At 36.6% G+C, this 27985-nt stretch overlaps 1 protein-coding gene across 6 annotated transcripts in view; it reads left to right on the top strand.

Moving 5' to 3' along the window:
* BABAM2 (BRISC and BRCA1 A complex member 2) overlaps window positions 1-27985 on the top strand; it is a 134978-nt gene that overhangs the window by 37142 nt on the left and 69851 nt on the right. For all 6 annotated transcript variants that reach the window (XM_087717893.1, XM_014060305.2, XM_014060307.2 and 3 more), the window contains one exon: window positions 9114-9223. In XM_087717893.1, coding sequence (XP_087574019.1) covers window positions 9114-9223 — 110 coding nt within the window. The remainder of the gene's footprint in view (window positions 1-9113; window positions 9224-27985) is intronic.

Below are 27985 nucleotides of genomic sequence, written 5' to 3'. Positions count from 1 at the left end.
TAATGATGCCAAATCTTCCCAGTAATTTGGTTTTCTTATTGCTTCACTTTTTCACACAAGAAAGGCAATGAATACAGCCGCTATTGTCCATACTGATTAGGGAGTCACATATTTTACGTGGCAAAGAATCATATAAAATGTGTCCTTGAAGCTCAGAGAAAACTTAAACTTTTAAAATATATGAACTTGCCTTAAGTAACAACAACAACTATCGTTAATTTCTTGCTTGTAGTGATTGCTGTGCCTGATTAATCAGTGAACATTTCTGTCAGAATTTATCTTGTTAATAACAATATTAAGCCTATGGCATCCAAAGCAATTTTTGCAAATATTGTCTGATTTAAAAAAGAGTAGGAATAATAATGTGGGCATCATTTGTCCAAACCATTAAGAGTTTTGATTGACTTTTTTTAAAATCACAAATGGCAAAAATGTTATGCCTTTGTCTTTTGATTGGAAAATGAGTAAATCAGTTTTGCAATGTTTTGCTAAATGTGTGTGTGTGTGTGTGTGTGTGTGTGTGTGTGTTTAAGGTTTAGCAAAATTATATATATAAAATGTGAACAATATTTAACAAGCAGGTGGTCTTCAGTTAACAATGTAATTGGGACCAGAATTTCCAACATGAAGCAATGTAACTGTAAAGCACTGTAAAGTCATATTGATTAGCAATGGCAATCCCAGCCTCTTGCTATTATTAAGTGAGGTTTTCAGATTGTTAAGTTAGGATCCCCTCACAACTTCCTTCTGGTGTCCAACAACAAAAGTCAGTGAAGAAGCAGGAAGTTCCAAGACCCTAGCAGCTTACAAGCAGGCAGGTAGGTAAATGGCTGCTGTGGGGTGAGGAAACGTGCACAATGGGTTGTGACTCAGCAGATGTCTTCTGTGAGTCTTCGGGATGCAAGGTCAACGATGCAGCTGGGGCTCGTTATTGGGATTCTGGTGATAAAAGAATGGATAGTGCCACGCCCTGGTTGCAGGAGTCAACGTACATTCCTTGGTTCGTTCAACATGGATGGATGATCAATCGTGGTTTATGTAAGATACACTTGGAAAAGTGCTTTGTTATCTGTAACCCTGATTCAAGAAGATACACTTGGAGAAGTGCTTTGATTTCTGTAACCCTGATTCTTAGAGACTTTGGAAGAAATATTTTGCTTTCGTTTTGTTCAACTTGTGTTGCCGTAAGAAAGATTTGTTTTCATTCCGTTATCTGGTCAGAGACTGTATTTATGTTATTTTTGGGCTCGAAGCCAGTCTGAGCCGAGAACTGATAAAGAAAGTTCCTTTTAAGTTTGTTTGCCTGCCGTTTGTTAACGAACCGAGAAGGGAGGACAGAACAGGTTAGTATGTTGTGGTGCAATGCAGCAAGGCTTGGAGTGACTACTATTAGACAAGGGCAGGTTCAAGAGTCTAGTGAATGCAGCGAGGCATTGAGTAGCTACTGCTGGGCAGGGGAGGGGAGGGGAGGTCACGTGAGGGTGTATAAGTGACCGGTATAGTGTGGCACAAAGGAAACAAGACTTGAAGTGGCTGTTATTGAGCATGGGAAGGTGCATGAGAGGCTAGCATGGCATATATGCCACAAGGCTTGGAATGTCTTCTGCAGGGGGCATGTGGTAGAATGTTATCTGGATTCCCAGGAGAGAGAGGCCACATTCCAGATTAGAAAGACAATGTATTACACCAGCAATCGCGAACAATTTTTGGCTTGCGTGCCATAAGTGGGGGGAGCAAGGTGGGGGTCGTGTGCGGGTGTGCCGCTCCCATAATGCCCCCCGTGAACATGCGCACACTACAGGCGTGACCCCCCCATTTTTTTGCATGATTTTTTGCCCTCCCCAGGCTCAAAACGAGTCACTTCCGGTTTGCTCGGAGGGTCATTTTGAGCACTTCAAAGGCTTCAGGGACATATATACTTTATGCCCTTAATTAATGGGAATTTGAAGAGTTTGTGTGGTGGAAAATAGAGAAATGTCCTTTAGTTAGACTCCAATTGGAGGATTTATACTTTTTAAAAATATGCAGTTGGTTACAATAATTCTGAGTATCAGTTTTGAATTACTGGTATTGTTTTAACATGTTTTAATAAAATTGATTTTTCTTATAAAGATAATTATTTTCCCACTACGTCACAAATAATTCAGTGTGTTTTAAAATTTTTGTTTGCTTTCTTATTTAGTTATTATGCCACCAATTACTGCAATTTCTCTTCAGTGTACAGTATATCATTCCCTGTCTTAAGGGCTCGAAGAAAAAATGCATTATGTTTATATGATGTAGAAATAATGGAAATAATGGGGAATTTTTCTTTGTGATATATATACTTGGGTTCTGCTCTTGAGCATAGCTGTTTAGGATCTTCTAGATCTAGAACTTATATAATTCTTGGCAGGAGTACTGCGATCCATACATATCACACATGACTAGGCATGGTGATCCCCCTTAGGTTAACTTTGATCGCTACAGTGATTGCTTAGAGACAAAGATGCTATTATTCATCTGTATTTCATCTTTATGGTTTTTATTTTTATTTTGTTCTTACCCTTCCTGAAGACTCAAGGACAATATTGTAAAAACAAATTATTCACCATAGGTAGGTATAATTTAAATCTTTTCTACTTGGGATCTTAACAGTAGATTTTTGAATGCACTGATAAATATTTATTACACAGCATCAGTTGTCATGTAATTCTTGATACAGGGATATAGATCTTCCTTAGTACACATGCTATACATTGAACTGGAATATAAAATAGTCAAACCAATATCTATGGAGATTTTCAATCATCCAGGTTCTGGTTGTCCAAATGTGCCTTTTCCAAAAGGCAACTGGATTTTCTTGGGTATTTTTCCTTTGAAAAAAGTTTTGCTTCTCATTCAAGAAGCCAAAGGAAAAAACCCCAAGAAAATCCAGTTGCCTTTTGGAAAAAGCACCTTTTTGACAACAGTCATACAGATTTTTATAGTTGTGGGCCAATTACAAATACTTATCCTATATAAGTATTTTTTCTTTATACTCAGCCTTTTGACTAATGTGTCTTTTTTTTAAAAAAAAATCTAACTGTCCAAACATAAAAGAAAATGAATTATAGTAGTAACGGTATAGAGTGTAGAGCAGATGTTTTGGTTGGACTAGCCATTAACACTCTGACTCATAATAAATTCTCAGTTCCAGTAAGTTCCCAGTTCTTAGTTACAGTAGGTAGTAGGATGCAAGGGAACAATGTGTTTATGCTTTCTGTTTTAAATGTGTTTGGGAATCAATACTTGCCAGGAATTCCTCTTTATAAAAGACACTCTATTGTTCATTTGTTTAGCTAGTCAAAAATGTAAACAGTATTCTGAGGCGTTCATCTATAGAAAGAATAAAAACTGGTGCTCAATATAAATAATGCTAATAAATAAAATTGAAATTAGTGAATGCTAATGTATAAGTTAAAGAGTTTTTTAAACATATATATACACACACACACACACACACACACAAACACACACACACACACACACACATATATATACACACACACACACACATATATATACACAATATTATTGTAAAAAATGTGTAGTCCATTTCTCTGGATGCTTTGGAGAAGTTTACAATATGATTTTAAAGCTAAAAAAGGATATTATTATGAATTACATTTATGATCTATGTTCCCACAAAAAATAGAACCAAAGAAGGCTAACAAAATGCAAGCTCAACTATAACTAAATGTTGTATTATAGAATACAAACCAGTGCAAAATAAATAGTAGCATCCATCCAGTGGTGGGCTGTTGCTGGTTTGGACTGGTTTCGGCGAATTGGTAGTTCTGACGATCAGATGGCCCCGTCCACCTGCCCCAGCCCTATCCTGTTCTATATTTCTTTCTTTCTGGCTCAGCTGATTCATGTGGCACAGCTGATTTCCATGCCTCCTCTGATCTACTTACTGGGGCTAGCTTAGAAGGTAAGCAGTTGAGCTTCAAATTGCTTTATTTTGAACACTGCACGCAAGTGTTTTAGGCACGTGTGTAAAGCGTGTACATTCACTGAATCGGTTGTTAAACCTGTTGTAGCCACCACTGCATTCATCAGATTAAAAACTGGATCAGTGAAGTGAAATAGTAGCAAAAGCTGTTTTCAGTAAATTTTCTTGAGGGTACCTACTTGGAGATTTTTGGTTAGTGGTAAATAATAGGACTCCCCTCAAATCTTAAAACAAGGACAGATTTATTATGAGGTAATACTCAAATTTATTACAATTTGAACTCAAAAATAATTTATACCTATGGATATTTTAACAAGATATGGCAACAGTATTTTTGATCTGCTCATTTATGTACACAAGCAAGGAAAAATACTGCTGCACACTAGAGGAACGGACTCCAAATTTAGTAAGCATCATCTTTCTCCTGATTCTTCCCCCCAGCAGGGTGCGGAAAGAAGCCAGGCCCTGTCACTGCTCCACAATGCCCAGAAGGCATGGACCTTCTCCCGATGTTCTGTTTAATGACCCACAAAGTTGCCTAACAACTGAAATTGGAAGAGCTGGGATTGTGGTTGCTGATGATGTGGCCACATAGTGTCTTGCTTAAAGTTTGCTTCATTCAACTAAAATTTTGGGCCCAACTATGGTCATAAGTGGAAGACTACTTGTATAGCTTAGTGATAGAATATCTGCATTTCTTGCAGATTGTTTCAGTTCCAGTTCTTTGCATCTTTAGCTAGGAGGGGAAATCTTCAATTTTAAACTAAGGAACATTATTACTAATAAGCATGCACAGTATTAAACTGGATAAGCCAATGATATAAGCAAGATAGTTTCCTATGTTTCCACCATGAATTATCTATTTTTTTAAAAAAAAAAACCATATAAGCATATACAATAGGTTATTTGACATTCTTATATATGTCCTGAAATTATGTTTATTAAAGTCATTTCTAGTTAGTAAACTCACCCATCTCCTTTTACATTCTAAATGTTAAAGGACAATTTGTTTACATAGATAAGAAAACATTTTGTATTTGAAATTTGCCCCAATTCTGTTCCCAATAATTTTACAAGCAAAGTTTATGTGGATGAAACAGAAACCGTCCTTATCATTTCTTCCCTGGATGCAATTTTAAAGACATTGGGTGTAGGTTGGAAACTTCTGTTTGTACATCTATGATTAACACAATATTGGTTGTAGCTATAATGTTCAACTTCTGATGGCAAGAAAAAATGTCAGGATGATTGCCCCTTTCTTAGAATGCCCTGCCTTTCTCTAAGTGGCCTATGCCCCTCCTGAGCAACCACATTCTGAAAACCACTGATTTAATTAGCTTAGCTACAGATTTCATTTTCATGAAAATTACTGTGTATAGCAGTATAAACATTTAATTTTGTTTTGAAACATAGGAGCTTTTAAGCATAATCCGCAATTTAATTATAATTCTGAAGGAACTTCTGATGATACACAAGTCAAAAGTGTACAAGCAGAAGTTTAATTTCTCTGAAGTAGAAGAAAAGAGGCTATGAAGAAATACAAACTCATGATATGGCAGGGACAACTATTGATGTGTTGGGAGATGCCTGAGCTGGAACCAATCTTCGGACAGCATTCTAAGCAATATACAGTTGTTTAAAAAAGAAAAATTATCAAAATATAAAATGCTTGCATAATAGAAAATATGTATAATGTACAAAAAAATAGAAAAAAGGAGAGAAGAGAACAGTGGATCAGTGGATTTCATTTATATCTTTAATTTATGATCAGTTTGTTCATGCATAATATTAAATCATAATATAGTTTGTTTAATTTTAGGTTAATACTAAGACACCCATTAGGTCTTAGATTTCATGCAAACCAGACTTCTGGGCGTGTTTAGAAATTATTGTTTAAAAACAGTCATTGGCAACCTCATTTAACTTTGTTTTATGCTATTTGGGTTCTAGCAGGTTCCAAATCAGTTTTTGAAAAGCAAACAAAATGTAGAGCAAACCTTTGGACAATTGTTCATAAATCAGACAAAATAATGTTTTGTCATTGTTCCCAATTTTTTTCAGTTCATATTGTCCTTAATGTCACAAAGATATGACAATACTATTGGTCATTGCAAAAGCCAGTTTTCCAAATGAACATCTCACAAATTTAAACTATCCCATGATGCTCTTGTGAGGTTGCTGCAGTACTCCAGGGTATGTGATATACAGTTTGGGTAATATGATCACACTCCATGTATGGTATCACAGACATTATTTGAATTTTTAAAAAAGAAGTTTGATGTTATTATTAATACTGCTACATCTCTCTATTCAGGTTTTGCAACACTAGTGAATGCAGCAAAAGAATAAGTAAAATATCAAATGTTTCAGAGAACTTGTATTAAAAAAACATACCCATCAGTCATTTTGGTAGATAAAATTTAAATGGCTGCTGGTAGAGTAAAAGAAATACATAACATTATTGTACAAGCCTGAAATACAAAATGAGTAGTCATAGCTATGGATCAGAAGGTGGAGGATGGAATCCAAAATATGTAATGGTATGTGTTACCTGTAACAGGAGTTAAATAATTCTGCTTTCAGGGTTGAAAGGAACTTTTTATTTGCCCCTAAATGCTAAGTGTAATGTGGTATATGTTATACTACAGTACTAGAGATTCTGAGTTAGTCTACAGCTGCATCTTTGACTGACTTTGTACTTCACCAATGAAGTATCTGGAGTCATTTTTTGAATTCCTTTGTCCCTGATTCCATTTTTTTCCTGTTAATTTTCTGTCAGATGAATAAGTAAATATCAATGTTCCTTTGGTTAAGATAATCTTTATTGTCATTTTTTACTGTGAGCACATTGGCCCACATTAAAAATGAAATTTTGTTGCCTGCTCTCAAAAGAATATATCCACCCATACACATGTATAACACACATACACACATGCTATATACAACTTTCATATTTGTATATGATATTGGGATTGGTTTTAATAATAAACCAAATTACGGATTTTGAAAATGATTCAAGCTGTTTGTATTTACATATATGTAAAATTTAGCAAAAATAAATTCTTTTTCTATTTAAATGAAAGAAAACATATGATGATGATAATGACTGGCTGACTGATTGACTGACTGACTGACTGATTGACTGACTGTGTCATCAAGTCAATCCCAACTCCTAGCGAGCACCAAGATAGATTTTCTCCATGACAATCACTTCATAACTTGTCTTTGGGATTACTATTCAATCTATCAATCACTATTATTAAATTATACTAATAAACCATATCATATAATATATGATAGCATCTGTATAATAAAATCAGTATAATATATAGTATGGTATATTAGTATAATATAATAATATTGGTTTATTGTGTGTTATAAAAATATCATTGATTCTTAGCAACCACATAGATTTTCTCTGTGACAATCTGACCATAAGCTGGTCCTTCAGATCTTTCAGTAGCGCACCCACTACTACAATAACTGAGTCCCTCTACATTGCTGCCTAGTTGTTGTCTTGTTCTCTTTCCTTCCACCATTCCCAGTATGTATTAGAACCTCCTCTGTAGAGTTAGCTCTCTACATAACGTGTCTGAGCTAGGACAATTTGAGCTTGGTTATTTGTATCTCAAGTGAGAATGCTGGCTTGATATGTTTGGTGTTCCATTCCTTTATTTTCTTGCCTGTCCATGGTGCGCTCTGTAGTCCTCTCCAACACTAAAAGCATTATCCTGCTTTTTCAAAGTCCAGCTTTTACTTCCATAGAGTATTACCCTCAATACCATTGCTTGCATTGTTCTTATCGGGATCTGATATTTTCCAAGGTTTTCATGGCTAATCTGTCAATGTAGTCTAGCAATATAATAATATAATATGGCCTATAATCTATTTCAGAGGTATTAAACTAATGGCATCACAGTGGCATCACGTGACATATCAGGACTTTTTCTCCCTTTATTAAACTGGTCATGGGTGTGGCCAGCATGTGATGCATCCAGCCCGCAGGCCAAGAGTTTGACAATCCTGATCTATTTTATAATTCTTATCAGATTATGTTTTGTTTTTAAATTAAGAGAATGAGTCAGAGGGATCATGTTTAAGCATGGAGAACTCTGTAATCTAAAAAACAAATCAAATAATTGATTCATCAAGGCAACAACTAAAATCTTAGTAAACTTTCCCACCCCTCCTGGTTGAAGATAGCAGAGAATGGAGCCGAGATGATATGGCAACATTCTTTACAAGGTTTAATAGTTGGATTATGACTAGCAAAATGTACTGCAAATCAATCCTGAGACATGGAATCTTATTAAATATATTGGAATACTCACTCTTAGATCAGTCTACCTCATAAGAATATTGGTGTCTGGAAAAAATTGAGAAGTGCTATTTACTCAGCCATGAAATGCAGGAAGAAATATAGAATATAAAACCATATATATAGGAAGAAGAAGTTGTGTTGAAAATGTTCAGCACCTTGAATTATTTGTAAAAATAATAAAGGCAGAAAACAAACAAACAAATCTGAGCTACATATTTTTTCCAAAAGAATATTCTCTAGGATATTAATTACATTGAAAAGATGTGTTATTCTACAATTGTACATAACTGCTCTTTTACTCTATCATTTTTACAGTACGTAATGGTGATCAAAACTGAAAATTTTTCCCAGACTTTCAAGGGTCACTTAGACCAGTATTGGGCAACAATTACTTCCTCCATCATATTGTCACAAACTGTCATGGTAAAGTGTTATAGGAATGCAGTTCATGCAGCACTGTAAAATTATTTCTTCTTGTCCAGTTGGAGTTTTTTTAACAGCTGATTTGACTTTGGAAAACAGAATTTTCTACATAAAAATATCATGACATGCCTGCTAGCAGTAATTTGACATCTGCCAAATTCATGGCAATAACATTTAATTTATGTCTACTGTACGCACCTAAAATATATAGAATAATTCTTGCTAGCAGTATATTTCTATTAAGATTCCTGGCGTCAAGCAAATTATTTCTAGCCAGTTTTGAAAAGACCAAAGATTACCAACCTTTACAGCCAGGCCTTATAATCTTTCATATGGTCAAGCTTATGATTGCTATCAAAATCCTTTATTTCCCCTTTCTGCGTATGTTTTTAGGATGCAAATGAAGACCCTGGAGAAGATGTTGCTCTTCTTTCAGTCAGTTTTGAGGATACCGAAGCTACTCAGGTTTTTCCCAAATTGTACCTTTCTCCTCGAATTGAACAGTGAGTGCTATATCTCTTATATAGTAATCTTGATTTCACAATATTTTATTATATTTCTCATTGTTTATAAAAAATGTTTGAATAGTATAAAACCTTTAATGGAAAAAAGTCAATATGATGATTTTTGTAATTGACAATGCCAGTCAAGCCATTCAGCTTCTTATTTTAACGTCTTTTAAAGTTGAACCCTTAGCTGTAATCGGCCTGTATTTTTCTTAAATGATATTCATTGAATGTTCCTCTTCATTCCATTGATTCAAAGAAATTTAGCTCTATGTTGGGCTTCAAGTGTTCATAGCTTAATTTGTGGCTCTTTCAAAATGGAAAAATGTGTACGACACTTACCTATTCTATCTTTTCGTCTAGATCAAGAGTGTCAAACTCTATTTCATTGAGGGCCACATTGGGTTGTGTTTGCCCTCAGGGGCCAGGGTGAGCATGGCCAGCATGACATCACTGGTGTTGGGGGCACCTGTGTCCTGAGTGCTCTGCAGGGGAAAATGGGCTTCTGCACCCCATTTTCAGCTGCGATAGCCCCCTGCAGCCCTCTGCCAGGAAAAACAGAGCTCATGTCACAACCAAAAATGGAGCCTGGGAAGGCTGCATTAGCGCCTCTCCCCCAGCTCCATTTTTGCTGGCAGAGGTACTGCGGGAAGGACATTCACTGTTTCCAAGGGTGGCTCTGTGGTCCAGATCCAAGCACCCTGCAGGATGGATCTGGCCCATGGGACTTAAGTTTGACACCCTTGGTCTAGATGGTCATTGGTCATAATCTAAACAGTCATCCTAATAACTAAATAATAAGTAAATTGTGCAGCAGTGGCTACTGCGTTGTAAGTAAGCCACTCCTCAATATATATGAATTACAGAAGTGACATACATGGTACATCTTATTCCCCCAACCAGGCAATGTCTGCGTTAGACTTTGGAATTGCTTTCTATATGCAGTAGAAATATAATATGTTCTGTTGTTGAAACATGACTTTTCCTTATAGCTAGTGATGTTTCTTACTTGGAAACGAAAGATAATTTGCACAAGTCTTTGGATATTCACAAGTATCTTACAAATGCAACCACTTTTTCTTATTGATCTCTTCATTAATTTCCGCATAAAATCATAGAATGAAAAAATAATAATTCTGTGATGATATGCTGTGTGGTTTATATTTCCTGGCTGGAGTCCAGTGTGAGGATTGGGATTTGTCACTGTTCATGCACAGTGGTAATAGTAAGCATCATAAACATACTTTATGTCAGAACAAGATAGATGGCAAATAAATGAATAAAATAAATAAATTAGGCCTGATGAAAAATATGCAAAATACTCAATTATTTCATTTTTTGTTTTCTGTATTTTTGCCATTGCATCAAGTACTTGCATGGCCAGGGAAAATATCTGTATGTGATATAAATGAATGTGCTGGGATAGAATAGCTCAGATATGCTTCAGCGAGTGCAGTGTTGCAAGAATATTATATCCTTTCTACGGGCAGTGTTGTTTGATACTCTCTGTGGAAGAATGACTCACTAAGATATAGGTTAGGCCAGGAGTGTTAAACTTGATTTCATTGAGTGGCACATCAAGGTTGTATTCAACTTCTGGGTGCTGGGTGGGCGTGTCCAGGGTTGGCATGGCCCCATTTCCAGTCAGGATGGCCTTCTTTAGCCCTCTGCCAGCAAAAATGGAGCTCGGGGTGCCGTCCGTTTTCGCTGGCAGAGGCACCATGGCCAGTTCTTTGCTGTTTCCAGGGTACCCCAGCAGTCCAGATCGCACCCCGTAGGCTATATCTAAAATAAATTGGCTTTGATGTCCAACATAACTTTGTCCCTTAAAAGTAAGTCTGATGCAGAATGAAACTGGAATCCATTCCAGACTACAATTTAAGACATGGATTTGTTCTATATCCAATATTTAGGGTTTTTTATGTGTAAAGTTAGTATTTTAATTTTACAGAATATTTAGAACAGGTTTTTAGTAACATGCATTGACTTCAACATGGTTTTATCAACTGATGTATGCTATGTTGACCAGAATTCCCACTATTCATTCTGAATTTAAAGTTTCACTATGAGTTTTAAGTCTGCTAAAACAATATAACACATTTATTTATTTATAAGTAATGAATGTTTTGCTGGAAAATTACGTATATCCTCCCTGACATCTCTAAATCCCTAATTTATCATTTGTGTTTTATTTTTTCTTCTTTTTTATTTTCTTAATATATCTTTTTCAATGTTAATGAAAATAAATAATAACGATAATTTAAATGTTAAATAGCATTCTTTTAAAAATTGTTTATTGAAATAAAAATACGCTTTTTCAGATTTTGTATATGAGAACATTTGCTGAGCTGAAGTCAGGAAACTGCACTTTTGCAAACCTATTAATCTTCTAGGAGACTAGAAAAATTCTTATTTTTTGCTAATAGGATATTTATCCAGGAATGTCACAGTATTTATTTTAGTTATAGTACAATCAAAATACAGTTAATAAATTTAATCTGCTCTTAAAATGGTAGTGCTAGGAAGAAAAATAGTTCAACTTCCTTTTTTTCCATTTTTGGAACTCATTTTGTTCACTTTCCAATCTCCCCTTTTCTGCCTCACTCTTGAACTCTCTGTTTTAGAATTCCAGGCTTATATGTACTTTATCTTAGAGATAAACATTAATGGAAAGGACTTCCCCCAAAAGAGTTACAAGTTGTGAACCTGGAAGAAACACTTGCAGGTCTCTGAACTTTCTTGTACTGTATCCTTAAATGGATAAGATATTAAGGTGGGGATTTGCTTGCTCAATTATCTCGTCTAAAAATGCAGAATAATGGAAAATGATAGAACTTGCCTCAGGAATTTGATAATAAACAACTCTAAGTAACTTTCCTTAAATTAAATATTTAATGTGTATATAATAGGCTTCACCCTCCTCTCACCCAGAAGAAATCACACAATGGGTGATTTGGGCTTAAATCCATCCTTAGCCATGGAAACTCATTGGTGGCTTCAAGCCCATCTCAGAGGGCAATTATAAGGATAGAAGGACGGGAGATATCTGTTAATACCCTGAGCTTCTAGAAAAAAAGACAGAATTTAAATCTAATGCACAAGAATTATTAAGGTTTAGACTCAGAGGATATGACATATTGTGTCACTCACTTTTTGGACAAATATTTTCTTGTTTTTCAGAACATAGCATGCACAATATAAGATATTGATTAGTGGCCTAATTTTATTTATTTATTAAATTCAGATAGCCGCTCATCTTACATGTGTTATTCTGGGAGTATACAAAAGTAAAACAAAAACAAAAAACCAATAAAGCAAAATAAAACATAACAGAAAAAATCATTAAAAACCGTTTAAAAAACATCTGCAGGATAGCACACTCAATTTTCCTAGAAATATAGTCACTTGGCAGGCTCCATACACCATAGTTTCTAAAACCATATTATTTAGGATGGATATTTATTTCCTATTATCTGAGGTAATGCCATTTGTAGTCTACACACCAAGCTTGTTGAAGGGTAGTTTGGACAATTACCAGTCTAAATAAAGGTGCAAATTGACAAACATGTTTATCAGGTTTAATCTTCAAAACAAATACATTATTTTTAAAATTATTAATTTTGTCCTTTGAGACTTCTTACAACATTCAGCTTTATGATAAATTTACCATTTTTTTAAAAAAAAACCTTTTACTGTTGAATTGACGTCTGTTTGAAGTTATCATTTGTGATCATTTCATATTCCAGCAAAAACATCTACTTTCTTGTAATTTTGAGAGAACCATAAAATTCCTGCAGAAACCTAGAGGGTTCATTTAAGTGGCCACAGGGTATGGCATGTTTGTTAAAAGCTATAACTTTCAAAGAAGGTTGTAGGAACTGTGGAACTCAATTGTTAACTATTTCTTATAGCTACGTCTATAAAAAAGAGTTACACTTAATCTGTCTTAAAGTGGTAGCAAAAAAAAAAAAAAAAAAGACCACTACGTAGTGTTGGAGGAGAAAATGTAGTCAATATGTCATTCACAATAATGTGAATACCTCGTTTTCATAACAATAGAAAACTGATAACATTATTTTAAAACTCCACCTTTTTTTATTTAGTAACAGCTTATAAATATACTTGGAATAGTTTCCCTTACCCGTATTCAGTATTTGCAGATGTGTAAGATTGATTGAAATCTACATACTTACCAATAAAGTTGACAGTGGAAAAGAGAATAAAGACCATATTTGAGTATAAAATATTGTGTTTTTCCGCAGACAAATTTATAAAGCTTAGTTTTTAGAAGATGACTAGTGTCTGGCAACTACTGAATTTTTTAAAAAAGGTAAAAAGAAAATGCTATCGAGATCAGTTGCAATCTTGCAAAAAAAATTGTTTCATTGTTTTACAAGAGAATCAGTTACACATGTTTTAAAAATCAGCATTACTATTGCTGTATCAGTGAAATAACCACAAGAAGGTAGTATGCAGCTAAATTTAAAATATGAATTGAACAGCAAGTCATTTGATAGTAGTGCTGGGAATTATTAAGCATATAATATTACAGCTACTATCAATAGCAGTTGTATGTTTAAATGCAGTTTTAAAAACTTGTTCTTTGATTCACTCTACTTAAGTGTTTTCAGATTCAGACTACAAATTGAGTACACAATTGGGAGCAAATTAAATTTTTGACTGAGAAAGGAACTTAGTTACAAAAATATAAATCCATAGGGAACTGTTTTCAGTAAGCTATTTTATTTTTTTCCAGAATATTCGATCAGCTTTTAGTATTCTCTAGTAAATGAAGATGTTGTTGAGATTTATTTGGTTGACCCATAAAGAAATAGAAGGAACTATAAAGGAAGCAGAAGAGAAGATAACTGAAAGAAATATTTAGATAATATTATCTCAAAGTTTATCATAATTGTGATTTAAATATTTTTGTGCAATCATTAATGAGAAATGAGGACTTACAGCTATATAAACAATAAATACTGTGTTCTGTCTTTGCTAATGTCTGCTAATAAGTTGTGATAACCACATTTGATTATACAAGAAGCGATGGAATTTCAGCACTGGATAGCAAGTCTTCTAAGAGGTCACAGGACTCTTACCTTTATATCTATGTTATTAGTCTCTGTTATTAGAAAAATATGTAGGGTGCTTTGATATTATACTGGACATTTTGATTCAGTAATTTGGAAAGCTGCCTTTTGACTGCTTTATGCAGTATTCTATAAATGTATTGTTGAAAATGCACCTACCCACCTATTATGCTATTCTTTCTGAAGTAAGCAATATTATGCAGAGTGTAGAAAAAAATACTGTAATGAACCAAACAAATGATTTTTTTCTCTATGTCATATCAGTTCAAATATTATAGTATGTAATTGCTGGAATATTGCAATTTAATCCTTTTTCTCATGCTAACTGGAGCCTATAAGATAATCAAAATATTACAGAATACTTTAAAAATCTGTTGTATGGAAAATTTCAATGAAATTAAATCAATCCTGAATGATAATGATGAGTTTTTATTGTTTATTATTTACAGTGTTACAACAGAAATCACATTTGATTGTGGCCATTCATTGGCAGTATTCAGAGCTACAACATTTACTGAATTGTTTAATATGGTACTGGCAATCCTCACTTAGTACTGAATAAGAAAACTTACAATTGTTCAAAGTCGCAGCCATCACAGCTTTCCCACAGATATGTGATCATGAATTGTGTACATGTCAGCTGACACACAATTACAACAGTCACAGTGTCCTGTGGTCACATGATCCCCATTTGCTATCTTTACTGTCAGCTTCCAACAATTCCAGTATGGGAACTGTAAAAAGAGGGTAAATAGTTAAAAAGTATATCTTTGTTGCACATCATCTTTAATAAAATTAAATATTCTTCTTTTGTTTTAAAACCAAAACATTAGCAAAAATAAAAGCCCATGGTCATTCTGTTTCTATGTTTAGATAAGGAGCTATCTCTCAAAGGATGTCTAAGAAGATCACGGATTGTCTAGTTATATGACAAAGTCAAGCGCTGCCAGGGTAATAGTTGATATTTGGGCAGAATTGCAAGAAATTATTGAACACAGAACAAATCAGTAACTCAGGCTAAATTGGATTATTATATCCAATTAAAAACAAAAGCTTTGATTCGTAAGCTCATCTGATAGCTCTAGTTCCTAAATTTGTTTAGGGGTTGTGATTCAGCAACACATTCATTCAATATGCATTTGCTGTCATTAAAATATGATATAACACCTCTTTACACACCAATATCTGACATATGGTAATGTGCAAACAAAGAATGCATTTTAATATGTTTATTTAATAGTTTTACAGAGACTGTAGTAAATAGATTTATAAGAAACAGGAATAATTAGGTACAGGAGTTAAAGTTGCATATATAGGAGCTAGATAATTAATTCATCAAATGATTTATCTCCTAGGCTGGGAAGTGATTGTAGAAGCTAAAGTACAGTAGAAATGCAGACATATATTAGAGAAGTAAATGATAAAGTCCCTCTGTCAAGCAGGTAAAAAATAATAATCCTTTATTTTATTCAAATTCCTGTTTGTTTTCAAAGATTTTTCGCTCCCAGGCTTTCATTGGCTCTAGTTCCTCTCTATTCCTGGTTCTTATTTAGATCTTTACCTCCTTAGTTCTTGAGATTTAGGATAACCTACCAACTTTGCTTCAGTATTGTAAGAAACAAATACTGCATCATCTTAACACATGACACCTAGTATAAAGCAAAGATTTATAGAAGTCTCTGCCACTCATAGCTGTAAATCACTGTCTCATTAACATATTATGGTCATTTTCTAGTCTTATCTCTTCTTATTTCCAGACATAGTTTCTCTTCAATATTTATGTTACAAGTTCCAAAAATGTGGCCAAAATAACAGGAAATTTAAACACAGTGCATTTCTCTCTCAAGTAGAGCAGTTGTTGTATACAATAAAATGAACATTTAGCTTTGATATAATATATTATTAACAGAATACAATACAGTGTTAATATAAGTACAATATGTCAAGTACCTACTGGCCCCAAGAGTGCAGCCAATTTCAATTATAACAGCATGGTAGCAATAATTCTGAAATTCTATCATAATCAAGCAAAACAAAACAGTAAAATATTAGTCTGTGATAAGGCTTCTTTCATTTTATTTCATAATTCAGTTAGTAATGGATGACTGGCCCTTCTGTGCAACTTGGGGCCATCTTCAGTTCTAGACTCTTGCTCAAAGAGCAGCTGGCCGTCATGGCAAGGAGGACCTTTGTACAAATTTATGTTGTGTGCCAGTTGTTCCTTTTTCTGGATCAGGATTCCCAGGTTATAATTGCTGGGTTATATCTTTTTTTAACTATTGCAATGTGTTCTATATGGGACTGTTATTTAGAAACTCTGACTAATCCAAAATATAGGTGTGTAAGAGTTATAGCCACATTACTATAGCCACAGTCACTCATGCCCTTGTGACCTCAAGACTGGACTACTGCAATGCGCTCTACATGGAGCAGCCCTTGAAGAGTGTTCGGAGACTTCAGCTGGTCCAGAATGCAGCCGCGCGAGCAATTGTGGGTGCGCCTCGGTACACCCACGTTTCATCTATCCTCCGCGAGCTGCATTGGCTGCCTATTGGTCTCCGGATACGCTTCAAAGTGCTAGCCATCACTTATAAAGCCCTACATGGTATTGGACCTGGGTACTTGAGAGACCGCCTCCTGCCAATTGCCTCCCATAGACCCATTAGATCCCACAGATTAGGCCTCCTCCGAATTCCATCTGCCGGCCAATGCCAGCTGTCGACTACCCGGAGGAGGGCCTTCTCTGTGGCTGCTCCAGCCCTTTGGAACGAGCTCCCCGTGGAGATTCGGACCCTCACCACCCTTCAGGCCTTCCGGACAGCCGCTAAGACCTGGCTGTCCCAGCAAGCCTGGGGTTGAGTTCCCCCCCCTACTCGAACTTGTTGTGCTTGCTGTGTTTTTTAAATTGTTGTATTGCTGTTCTGTTTGTCTTACTTTTTGTATTTGTTCCCCTTCCCTTGGTTTTTGTTCAGCTACCCTGAGTCCCTTCGGGGAATAGGGTGGCCTACAAATCGAATAAATACCAAATACCAAAATTACGGTACTCTATATAACATCGATACTTCGCAAACCTCCACCTTTCTCTTACCACCTATAATGTCCTTATTGGACCAATGCCAAGTTATTTGTGGGGCTTCCTATCTCCAATAAATTCTACCCATTCCACAGGATCCAACGGTGTAGGTTTGCTTTTGATCCCTTCTCTCAAACATTGCCATTGGGGAAGGGGGGGGGGGAGTAGGAGGTATCTCTTCTCTGTTGTTGCCCATGGAATGGAATGGAACTGTGATGGCGAACCAATGGCATGTGTGCCAGGGGTAGTCTGAAGAGCCCTCTGTGTGGGCACGCACACCATCACTAGCTGCTTTTCTGGGTTCCGTTGCATGCGTGCATGCCTGCTGGACAGCTGGTCTGGCGCATATGCTACAGGTTCGGCACTTAGTGCCAAAAAGGTTAACCATCACTGTATAGAATATGCCTCCAATATTTTAATGTTGGTTTCTGTAAGCCTTGAAAACCTGACTCTTTCCCAAACATTGGACTAGGGTGTTATACAAACTGTTTTGTGATGGTTTACGAGAGTTACTATGGCTGGTCTCACATGTATTATGTTATTGCTGTTTTCTTTCTTTCTTTGTTTTGATTACTGTTTGATTATTTTAACCAGTTTCTGTGGCATTGTTGCCACACATCCTTGAGTAAGGCTATAGCTAAGGGGGCATTTGCTTGCATTCGGTCTACCCATACCTTCTGCAAGGCTTCCTCCACTAAGTGGAGAACACTTTTGTGTGACTCGGAAAGGGTGATCAAGTCACCTGGGGCTTTTCCCAACGTAAGGGCTGAGAACAAAGGAGCCAGTTGCGAGGTGGTAAGACCCATATAGGGTCTAGCCCAATTGATGGAGCCCAGATATTGTTGCAAGCGCACAAGAGTAGTAGTAGGGGCCAGATGTAATTGGGGTAAGCATGGGGATGCATAAGAAGCCAAAAGTTTGTGGCCCAAATACTGAAAGGGCATTTTTGTTTGCATTTTTTCCGGTGCTACGTACAAGCCTCCCTGTTGCAAGCATCCAATTAACTCATCCAGGAAGGCTGTCGCAGTGCCTGCAGGCCCTGGTGCAGCCACCAGGATATCATCCATATAATGGTAAACTAGAAGTTGAGAATGTGAGGAACGAAATGGCTGCAGAACCTGGTTCACAAAAAATTGGCACATAGTGGGGCTATTTAACATACCCTGGGGCAATACTTTCCATTGGTACCTGGCAGTCGGTTTAGCATTATTCAATTCAGGGACTGTAAAAGCAAACAACTGGCGATCTTGGCTAGCCAGTGGTATGGAGAAAAATGCATCCTTGATATCTATTACCACTAGATCCCAACCTTGCGGGACTAAATTTGGATTAGGTAGGCCACATTGCAAAGGACCCATGGGTTGTATAATTTTGTTAATTGCTCGCAAATCATGAAGAAATCGCCATTTGCCAGATTTCTTTTTAATGACAAACACCGGGGTATTGTAAGGGCTGTGGGATATCTCTATGTGTCCCCTTTGTAATTGTTCAGTGACTAGATTTTGAAGAGCTTCTAATTTTTCCAATGTAAGAGGCCATTGATTAACCCATATGGGTGCCCCTGACACAAGAGTCAACCGCAAGGGGGCTAGGTTGGGGGAGATCATTACTGCAGCATGAGTTTTGCTTTTAGCTGCTGCATTAAATCGCGCCCCCACAGATTAAAGGGAAGGGGCAGCACCATAGGTTTTATATATGCAGTATGGGAGGAGTCAGGGGATGTAACTGGCAACCAAAATGTGCTGACCTTAGCTGTCTGCACACCGCCGACCCCTTGTACTGACGGGGACGATTCAGTCGGCCATTCGGGGGGGCCATTCCTCAGCTCAGATCACCGTAACATCAGCTCTGGTGTCTAAAATACCAGAAAAGCGGTGGCCATTAACATTAAAGGTGGTGACCGGGCGAGCGTGCAACAAAGGTTGTTCCATGGCCAGTAAGTGAGTGGATGAAGCAAGAGTGGGCTGAGGGAGTGGCAAGACAGAGGCAACCACTTGTCTCTCAGGCACTTTCAAGGGAATGTTGGGAATAAAGGCCATTCCCATATGGCCCAAGTCATCAGGGTCCAGCAAAAAGGAGGCAGCAATGACTCCCTGCAAGACAAAGTCTCGCTGCGGGAATACCAACAATGGAACGTTGGTTGGCAGGGGGGTGGAACCCTTCGGGCGGAAAATTAAAGAGTAGGCGGTCCCCGGCAGCAGGGCGGCTATTTCCTCTGCATTCTCCAGTTCCACTAAGGCTGGAAAAGGAGGCGGGGAATGGTGATTGCTGGCATTGTCAGCCTTTCGGGCGGGGCTGGCTGATCGCCCCTGATTCAGTTTCCCTGGTTCCCTGGGGTGGAGGGGGGGTTAGTTCGGCACTTATTTGCCCAGTGAAACCCTTTTTTGCAGCGAGGACAAACAGTTTTTGGTTTTGCTTCTTGATTTGTTGGTCGCCGATTCCCTCCCCCTGGGGCTCTGCATTGGGCTCGGAAATACCCCGTTTTCCCACATTTAAAACAATTGCCTGCAGGCTTTGGGCTGCCTTGCTGGAGAGCCGTGGCAAGAATAGTCATTTGATAGGTATTAGTTCCGACCACTCGGCAGGCTTTCAAGTATTAAGCTATTCCCGTGCCAACCTGACCCGTTAAGGGTTGGAGGACACGCTGACAGAGTTTGCATTTTCAAAAGCCAATCTCTTCAGCAACTCTCGGTGAGCATCAAGATTATCAACCTGCCTTTCGATGGCCTTAGTGAGGTCATCTACAAAGTCCTGATAATTCTGTGAAGGACCTTGATAAATTTTTGAAAAGGATTTCTTTGGGCCGTCTTGAGCATCATCGAGCTTGATTCAGGCAGCAGTAGCAGCCTGATAGATGATATGAGCTTCTTCTCTTGGAACAGTGGCTTGTAACTGGGGGGTATCAAAATCGAGGGCACCCGTTAGGTGACTCGCGGTAACTCCTGCCGGAAGATCTTGGGCAACATGTTTCTTGATTTCATTCTGGTATTCTGCATTCCAAATTACATTTTGGGACGGGGTTAAAATCATAGTAAACAGTGTTTGCCAATCATCTAAAACCAGCCAATAAGCATTACCCAAATTTCCAATCATGCTTCTAGTATAAGAGGAGGTAATGCCATACATGGCAGCAGCCTCTTTGATGTCCTTCAGGGCTTTATAAGGAATGGGAGTGTGGGTCGGAACCTGGGCTCCCTGTGGGTTGGCAGAGTCAAGTCGCATTTCCACTGGGAAACAAGTGGGGTTATCTTCCAGGCTCATTTCCCCTCTAGCAACTGCATCCTGGAGGGAAGCTGCAACTGCACCAGGTTGCGGGGGGGTTATGCCCATCGGCTCCTCCGGTGAGGGCAGCGTGGGTGCAGAGGCTACCAAAACAGTGGCTTTTTCCGATGGGGCTAATTTAGAGTCAGATTGATATGGTGGCGGTGGGCCTGGTTCCGCTGTCATGTCTTCTTCATGAATTTGCAAACATTTCATGACAATGCGCCATGTGGCGAGAATTTTCGCCGGAGCCCTTGGGGACTCATGTAAATAGGTGCCTAATTTAATCCATGTGGATAGTTTAATAGAACCCTTTTCCGGATAAGCCGGACAGTGTTAATAAATATATTTTAGCAAAGCAATTAATTCAGATTTAGTAGGTATAGGCAAATTTCTTCCATTAATTTTAAGTATAATAATTGAGGACTTGGCTAATTCTCTAAGTTCGTGGAGGTGCGCAACCTGAGGCTTAGAAAATCCTGTCTTCATACTCACGAATAAGGGAGGGAGCTTCGTCCGCGGACGACCGGCCCTGGTTTGCAGAGACTTCTTCCAGTCGAGTGAGTAAGGGGGTGCCAAGAGACGTGTTCGATCCACAAATCACGTCGGGGTCACCAGTTGTGGCGTTGTTGCCACACTGGAGGGCCGCTCATGTATCTTTGCCTAATCAAAAGGAAAACACCAGCCAGAATTCGTCGGGATGAGCGGGCCCCAAATATACTTTGGAGACCTCTTTTATTAGAAAAAGTTAGTTACAGCGTCATCAAAAGGAGCGTATCAAAAGGCATATATAATCACACATGGTACAAATAAACTAATAAAAAGGTCACAGCATTCTACAAACAAACCAATAGAAAATCACAGCATGGCATAGGGAGGGGAGAAGGGGCAGGTGTGGGTGTAGCTTGCTCACATAGTTCATGTTACATGAGTTTGCATAGTGAGTCCTGACCGTTAGGTCGGAAAGATGTTTCTGGTGCGATGTTTTTCCATCCCTGTTTGTGTGTGTTTCAGACAACCAAAACTGCCCTGCACATACACACCCAGTGATGGATTCCAACAAGTTTCTAGCCATCCAATCAGTCTGGGAATTGGGCAGTTATATAAATTGATTAAATAAATAAAAATAAGGTAAAAAGTTCAGGCATATTTTGAACAAATATCTTAAAGTATGATTAAGTTTTAATTTAAGCATACAGGTAAAACATTTTATGACAAATCACAGCTTGAATGATCTTGCTTTGCATGTCTTATCTTATATATTCGTTTCACCTTTTAAGTTGCATTACTGAAATAAATGAACTTTTGCACGATATTCTAATTTTTCGAGTTTCACCTGTAGGTTCAATCTCAGTAGTAGTTAAGTAAATCACACAATTTTGGTCTCTGATTACATTTTTGGATCTATTTTTCCTTCCTTTTCTGTCTACTTTTAAATTTTGAATTGGCTTTCTCAGATAAATATGGTAGTTGCAGATCTTAGTTTATGCTGGAAAATGTTCTAATTTGTGTCAGGCAGAAAAATTATCCTGTGGTTGTTGTTTTTCTCATAGCCATTGAAAAGAAAAAAGTACTCCTTTTTTCTGTACTTTTTAGTTACAAAGAGGCCAGACAATCTGATGAAATTGGAATGTGATTTCTTGTCTGATAGTCTGTCCAGGAGTATGGAAAGCCAGCTTCCTTGGCTTTCCAGAATAAATCATGAAAGAACAGCTCCTACTGAGCTTGTCAATAGTGTGGCTCTTTTCAATATGATGAAGTCTATCCTTGAGAAATAGTTGGGGATTTCTACATTTTATGGAGAAATTTATATAAATCACTTGTGCATTTGTCTTTGCATGCATTTGGCAAACAATTCCAAAAGACAAATGATACCAGTAACACTTTAATGTCACTAATGTATAATGAATGGTCATTTCTAGAGACTATAATACCAATAACTACAAAAATAGCATAATGCTTAAGGTCCATATTGAGCCATTAAAGATCACTGGATGACTTTGAATCAGTCATTAATTCTCTCAGCCCGCTTTAAGGAACAGGGATGTCATTGTAGGAGAGAGTGCTGTGTATGCCAACTTTAGCTCTTGCAGGAAAGGTACGATATTCCACAAATAACTACAAGTCTAAAAGGCCGATAAATAGTATATGTAAATGTCTATGGAGATTCTCAGTCATCCAGGTCATGGTTGTCACAAAGAAGCTTCTTGGATGAGAAACGAAACATCTTCAAAGAAAAACCAGAAAATCCAGTTGCCTCTTTGGTAGTATATGTAATGTTTTGACAATCTTCCATCCTATAGAACTACAATTCCCATGCCATCTAAATAGGATTGATATGAGTTGACTGGGACTAATAAACTCTTAACACCTGAAGAACAGCTGTATATATTGCTTATTAGAATGCCTAACATGATACTAAGAAAGTAAAAGTACATTAAATACATGATATAAGATGAAGGAAAAATGTACAGTGGCTAGATTTAATTTATACCAATACAGTTCACTATACCTCTTCATACTTGTTTTCTCCTTACAAATCAACCTTGCTTTCATCAAATCCATATACTCCTTCAATTATTGCCTTTTACTCCTTTAAGCATCTCATCAGCCACATCTATCTACAATTTTCTTAGTTTTCTTCATTCTCTTACCCCATTTACTTTTCCTTCATATATAAGTTTTGGTTTTCAGTCCTCATTCATTTTCTGGACCATCTCAATTATATTGGTTGGCTCACTGTCATTTTATGAATTCATTTATGAGATATTTCATCTTGTTTTGCTCTACATGCTTCTCAAGTACTCCATTCTCATTGCATTCAACTTAGTTTTGTGTTTTTCCTGACATATGTCACTTCCTTATACTAAAGAGGCAAAAGCAGACAAATTTCTCAATCAGCATACATGTTACAACCTGTTTATAAAAGCACCGGTACACATGTCCCCAACTAACACACAAACATTCCTTATACATTTATCCATAAATTCATTAAACAACCTAGGGAACATCAAGCAGAACGTCTTATTCCCTGCCCAATATCAAACTATTTGCTAAATATTTCATTTATTTTCATTCATTGTTTATTTCCATCATATACTGTTGTCATTTCATTCAACAATCAACCTTCAATTCCTTATTGATGCAAAACATTCCATATTTTTTTATTTTGTTATATGCATTCTCTACATCAACTAATAATAAATATTTTTTGTCATTCATTCATTTCTTAATGACCTACTGAATGACAACAATCTTAACTGGATTCTCCCTACAAAAGAAAAAGCTGCAAGGCATTTCCTAAATTTTGTTCATTGTCATCAAAAAAAAAATATTTTAATCAGAATCCTGCTAAACACTGTCATAAGCATACTTAACAAACTAATTCCCCTAACTTTTTATATTGATTCATTCTCTTTTCTCCTCTGTATGGAGGAACAATAATGGTATTCTTCAAACTGACAAATACAGATATTGTTTTTACATACATGTTAATAAGTTGCATAACCATTCTATAAGCAAACCACATGCATAGGTTATATTACTTCAGTTATATTAGATATTCTTGGATTTTTTTGCCATGGATTCTTTTGAGAGTCTGCCGAAATCTTCAGACAAAAATATATATTTAAATGCATAAAACAAAATGTATAGCTACTCATTGCATTACAAAAGAAACCCATTAAAATCAAATCTAATTATCAACACATTGAAAACAAACATTATGTAATCAATTAGTGTATGTGCTTTATTAATCCGTATAATAATTTAAATCAGATTTATTGAAGTAACAATCATTTTTGGAATCTAGAGGCCAGAAATTACTGTGTTATCCGCATCCAATACTGGATAAAAAGGTAAATTTCATTTGAGGTTAGTGAAAATAAAGTTCTATTTTTTTTCCATTGTCACAGTACCATTTAATCTTCAGGGTCCATGAATTCCAGGTTAAGAATCCTCGAGTTATATCATTTGACCTGAATTTCCAAACATTTATTAGTGGTACCTTTTGTCAGTGTTTAGATACCAATAGAAAGAGGACAATGGGATTTCTCTTCTTCATAGCTACCAGAACCAACACCTCCTGGAGCCTATTTCTGGGAAGGTGAGAGAAAACAGGAAATCTTAAGAAGCCACCTTTTCCCCATTCCTCCAATTAAAACACTGTCATTTGTTGTTTATTACATTTATATACTGCCCATCTTACTATTGAAGCAATTCTGGGTGGCTTACAAAAAGATAAAAAGATAAATATAAAAAAAATTAATAATAAGGACCAAAAACTAAGAGGACAGATGGGCATGGGGGTAGGATTTTCTTTCTTACCCCATCAGCTCTATCCAGCGTAAAGTGACCCCATCAGAGCCCCAAGCAAATTGGCAGAGCCAGGTTTTAAGAACTTTCTGGAAGGCCACGAGGGTGGGGACAGATATTACCTCTGGCAGCAGAATGTTCTGGAGGGTGGGGACAGATGTTTACAGAGGAACCTTTTCCAACCACAGAAGGCGGATTCTGGAATAATGCTGTGTGTTATGAAACATTTATATATCTTTACAAGTTTAAAGCAGGAAATACCGTAAAATCAAATGTTTGAAGACCAGTAAATCTTAATTCAGGATGCTCATGATCTTGTATTAAACTGTGTATGGACCAACTTTATCACCCTGTTTCCATTCTTCATGATATTTATTAGAAATGTTTTTCTTTTGAATATTTTAATATTTGTTTTTGCTACCAAAATGTTTGTGATGAATTCAAGCCGCCTCTTTCGTCTTGCTTGGCGATTTTTTCTGAACAAGAAACAAGTCCAGGCATAAAACAAAACTCTCAGCAATTATATTTAAGGATGATTTCCCTCGTGGTTCTTCCCTAAGCCAAACAAATAATGAAGGCATCATCTAGCAGGAATGTGATCAAGTCTAACTGATCTTGCTATAATTAGATAAATTAAATTTCGCCATGGAAGTTATCGTCCAGCCACTAGAAACCCCTCTGCAAGAACTTGGCAAAGAGAAAATACAAATTTACTAATATTACTAATATCTATAAAATCTCCAGAAACAATTCCATCCTAGTAATCTGATTTAATAAAATATCTGATTCAGTTTCCTAATATATTGATTTGCCTTCTCTTTTCTTAATAACCTCTTGATTCTTCTCCTTTTGTATCCTTTTGTCAGACTGTGATATATACGCCAAGCTGGTTTCTAATTAGGAACAAATCCTTTTACAAAAGTATAACAACCTGAATGTTTCTAAGAGCATTCAAGGAATTACTACAATGCAATTTCTAGTTTTCTACCTTGTGCTTGGCAACATTTTCTCCTTTTAATTGTTGCCAGTGGTCTGTATCCAGACTTTGGCTGAATAAAGCACCACAGGTTTGTAGTTTTGAACTGATACTGTTGCAGCTGGCTCTCCTAGCTGACCAGTATTTTTGCCCTATTGATCTGACTTGTTTTGCTAGGGATATGCCAAATTAGGATAACTAGAACTAGAAACCCCATTAAACAGAAGTTAAATGAACACTGTATGCATAAGCAACTTGAGTTTTTTTCCAGTACATATGTTTGTTCCTTTGGAAAAAATCACAAAACAAAGGTTCTCTGTATGCTTACAAATCAAAAGCTAATTAACTTTGCTTTGGTGTGTTGGGTACACTGTAAAATGTTTCAGAGTAGAAAAAGGAATTGCTGGGAAATCACACTGAAACAGTTCTAAAGACTGCCCAACCCACACAAATTATGTCTCTGCTGGAACAAAGCATGATTCCTGCTGGAAAAAAGTATGTCAAAATTACTGACTGCCATAAAATTTAATGCTATTCCAAAGAGTCTTGTTTAGATTTGCCAACTTATACCCTTAAATGTTCACTTATCACAGTTGTAGCATAATTAGAGCATCAAATTGCTTGTTCCCAGAGCGAACGTTTCAGCCATTGGCATAGATCATGCTCTCTCCTACCCCATCACCTTTGAAAAAATACACAAATATAGGTGTTAATTAAAATAACAGAGGTTTGAAATTAATTAGAGTTTATCCTCATACTATTTCTGTTGGACATGAAAAACCTTAATTTCAATCTTTTTGCAAGCAGCATTATTGATTAACTCTCTTTGTGACCATTTTCTAATTGCACAATGGATATTTTTGTTTGATTTGGTGCCCAATATAACTCAATACTCTCCCTGGATGTGAAGTCCTGGCAATCAGAATTTTTAGCATTGTTACTTGACCAGTTTTAAATGCAGTGAGCAACGGCCATGCAACAGCTTTTTAAAAGAATCATTTATAATTTCTATCATCTAATGGGCTAGTCTTCCTATGTTAACTCTGGTTTGTCTGATTTGAATGGATTCAATAGAGCTGAGGCAAATGTAGTTTGTGGGTTAAATTATCTCTTATCTTAGTAACAATCAACGAACAGCCAGAAAATAGGGCAGGAAACATCTAGAGGCAGGCTAGAAGTTAACCAAGTTAGGTAATGTAAGTGCTAGTATAAAAGAAAAAACAAATTATAAACCAAATCAGAGTCTTGTTTAACCTCAAAGAGGTAAAAGTAAAAGATACTATAAGTAGGTGCTAATTACTGCTGGTAGTTCTTATAGTTTCCAAATATAACTTTGGAAAAAGTGCCGAGAAGAGCAACTAGAACGATTAAAGGCCTGGAGACTAAAACAGACGAAGAATGGTTGCAGGAACTGAGTATGGCTGGTCTTGAGAGAAAAGAAAGACTGGGGTGTCATGATAGCACTATTCCTGTATTTGAGTGGTTGCCACAAAGAAGAGGAGGTCAACTTATTTTCCAAAACATCAGAAGGCAAGACAAGAAAGAATGAATGGAAACTATTCAAAGAGAGAACCAAATTGGAATTTAGGAGAAACTTCCTGAGAACAATTAACCAGCAGAACAGCTTTCCTTCAGAAGTTATGGATGTTTCACCAGTGGAGGTTTTTAAGAAGAGACTGGACCGCCACTTGTCTGAAAGGGATAGTGTCTCCTGTTTGAGCAGGGGGTTGGACTAGAAGACCTCCAAGATCCCTTCCAACTCTATTCTGATTGATTGATTGATAATGCTGAACCTTAGTTTAGTTTTGCATTTAAATAAGGCAACTGAATTACTTAAATGTATTCCAAAACCACAGACATAATCAGTTAATTTATCCAAAGAAAAATATTTCAGATTTAGTTGTATATGTTTTATATTGCAACAAGTCCATGTGTTTAATGTTCAATCTGTAGTTAAATAACCATAAACTGAATGTAGTAGATTTTACTGTATGTCAAAGAAAATATATCATTTTTCGAATAAAGTTACTAAATGCCAAAAA

Source organism: Thamnophis sirtalis, unplaced genomic scaffold (genome assembly GCF_051295495.1).
Source record: "Thamnophis sirtalis isolate CommonGarterSnake01/CBP01778 unplaced genomic scaffold, rThaSir2_p1.2 scaffold_6, whole genome shotgun sequence".
Taxonomy (NCBI): domain Eukaryota; kingdom Metazoa; phylum Chordata; class Lepidosauria; order Squamata; family Natricidae; genus Thamnophis; species Thamnophis sirtalis.
This window is presented reverse-complemented; position numbering and strand designations above follow the sequence as displayed.